The sequence below is a fragment of the Numida meleagris genome, unplaced genomic scaffold, assembly GCF_002078875.1.
Source record: "Numida meleagris isolate 19003 breed g44 Domestic line unplaced genomic scaffold, NumMel1.0 unplaced_Scaffold346, whole genome shotgun sequence".
In the NCBI taxonomy this organism is placed as follows: Eukaryota; Metazoa; Chordata; class Aves; order Galliformes; family Numididae; genus Numida; species Numida meleagris.
Genome location: NW_018364572.1, coordinates 67,080 through 69,494, shown reverse-complemented (window position 1 = coordinate 69,494; position 2,415 = coordinate 67,080). Strand labels below are relative to the sequence as shown.

The 2,415-nt window shown below is 65.4% G+C and overlaps 1 protein-coding gene across 3 annotated transcripts in view; it reads right to left on the bottom strand.

Moving 5' to 3' along the window:
• Positions 1-63: 63 nt before the first annotated feature.
• Positions 64-2,415, bottom strand: part of CLPB (ClpB homolog, mitochondrial AAA ATPase chaperonin) — a 44,702-nt gene continuing 42,350 nt past the window's right edge. For all 3 annotated transcript variants that reach the window (XM_021383130.1, XM_021383131.1, XM_021383132.1), the window contains 3 exons: positions 2,113-2,232; positions 1,819-1,923; positions 64-564 (listed from right to left, as the gene is read on the bottom strand). In XM_021383130.1, coding sequence (XP_021238805.1) covers positions 310-564; positions 1,819-1,923; positions 2,113-2,232 — 480 coding nt within the window. In that variant the 3' untranslated portion in view covers positions 64-309. The remainder of the gene's footprint in view (positions 565-1,818; positions 1,924-2,112; positions 2,233-2,415) is intronic.

Genomic DNA, 2,415 nt, shown 5'->3' with positions numbered 1-2,415 from the left:
GGACACACCAGCACAGAGTGGGGGCTGCGGGATCCCCATCCCCAGCGCATCCCCAACGCAGAGCGCAGTGTGCACGCTGCCTTTATTGCCATCCATCAAAGCGAAACCCCCACAGCCATCACCCGCAGCCCCCGTCCCGCATCCCCCAGCGCGCCCCGAATTTCCCCTTCACCCCAGAAGCCCCGGTGCCGTCCCCCCCCCCCTCTCCCAGCACTGGGGACTGGCGCTGCCCTCCTGTCCCACTGACTCCCATTGTGGGGGGGGGAGGGGGTCCAGGTGGCCCCGCGCGGCGCCGTGCTCCAGGAGCGCCTACAAGAAATAAGCCATGTTCTCCGGGTTCAGCGGCGCCTGGATGTCCAGCTTGCGGGCCTTGCTGTCCTTCTCCACGATCTCCAAGCGCAGCGTGGGCCCTTTCCTTTTCTCCTCCGCTCCGGGGGAAGGGCTCTCTCGGGTTTTCAGCAGCTGCTTGTCCGAGTCCTCCACGGCCACGCGCAGGGTGCAGCCCCGCGGCAGCAGGTCCTGCTCGTAGGCGGCCGCCAACTGGTTGACCACGCGCCGCTCCACCTGCGGGGGCACGTGGCCAGCTCTGTTCCCAGCCCGGGCACCCCTGGGTGCGCCCGTCCACGGGGTGGAGACGAGCACGGACCCACTGATGCTCCACCCCACGCTCGGCCCTTGGGACCCACGAGTGCACCCTTCCATGGGATGGACCAAGTAGTGATGCTCGTCCCGTTCTTGGGACCCATGGGTGCGCCCCTCCACGGGATGGATCCAAGAATGGACCCACTGATGCTCCCCATGGGAAGGAACGCTGTGGGGCACGTGCTGTGCAGCTCCACATCCCCATTTTTGGACTTTAGGAAGGACCCATGGGTGCCCCCTCTTCCATGGGATGGACACAAGCATGGACCTGCCCTTGGGACCCATGGGTGTACCCCTCCACTGGACAGACACAAGCACGGACCCACTGATGCTCTACCCCATGCTCGGCCCTTGGGACCCATGGGTGCACCCTTCCGTGGGACGGACGCAAGCAGTGATGCTCGTCCCATTCCTGGGACCCATGGTTGCGCCCTCTTCCATGGGATGGACACGAGAACGGACCCAGTGACGCTCCCCCCCAAGAAGGAACGCTGTGGGGTTTGTGCAGTGCAGCTGTCCACCCTATTTTTGGAGCTTGGGAGGGACCCATGGGTGCACCTGCCCACGGCACAGACACAGGCAGCGACGCTCATCCCATTCCTGGGACCCATGGGTGCACCCTCTTCCATGGGATGGACACGAGAACGGACCCAGTGATGCTCAACCCCATCCTCGTCCCTTGGGACCCATGGGTGCACCCTTCCATGGGACGGACACGAGCACGGATGCTCCCCACGAGAGGGAACACTGTGGGGTTCGTGCTGTGGAGCCCTACATCCCATTTCTGGACCTTGGGAGGGACCCATGGGTGCACCCTCTTCCATCGGAAGGACACAAGAACGGACCCAGTGATGCTCTCCGTGAGGAGGAACGCTGAGGGTTTGCTCCTCGCAGCTCTACGCCCCATCTTTGGACTCTGGGACCCATGGGTGCACTCTTCCATGGGACGGACGCACGTGGTGACGCTCATCCCATTCCTGGGACCCATGGGTGCACCCTCTTCTACGGGACGGACACGAGAATGGACCCAGTGATGCTCCACCCCATTCTCAGCCCTTGGGACCCATGGCTGCACCCATCCACGGGGCGGCCACAGGCACGGACCCACAGATGCTCCCCACACGAGGGACGGGGCGGGCTTGGTGCCCACCCAGCAGCCACCCAGCGGGGCCTCACCTCGTGCTTGATGGACCTGGCGCCGTAGTGCAGGTTGTAGCCGTCGGCCAGCACGTCCAGCACCTCGCGGTCCCACAGCAGCGTGATGTTGTGCCGTGCTTTGGCCTGCGAGGAGAGAAGGGAGCGTTGAGCTCTGGGTGGGGGGCGGGGGCTGAGCTCTGCGGGTGACCCCCACCCTCCCCTCCGAGCACTCGACGTCGCGGCGCGAAGCTCCGAGGGGAAGAGGTGGGGGCTGAAGGCAGGGGGGGCCCTTGGGTGGGGGTCTGCTCCTCCTCCCCGTGCGCGGCGCGGTACCTTCTTGGCCCAGAAGCTGAGCTCCTTGTTGACGAGCTGGATGAGCTCCGAGTGGCAGAACGGGAGGAAATAGACGATCTCGTTGATCCTGCCCAGGAACTCGTCCCGCCTGAAGTGCGCCTGCGGGGACGGGGGGGTCAGGGGGACACGCGGGGACCTGAGCGCGTCCCGGAGAGGGAGGCCCGGAGGGACCCACACCTCCAAAGGGTGAGGTATGGGTCAGGGCTGGAGCTGGGGCTGGGGTTGGGGTTGGGGTTAGGGTTAGTGTTGGGGTTGGGGATGGGATAGTGTTGGGGTTGGAGT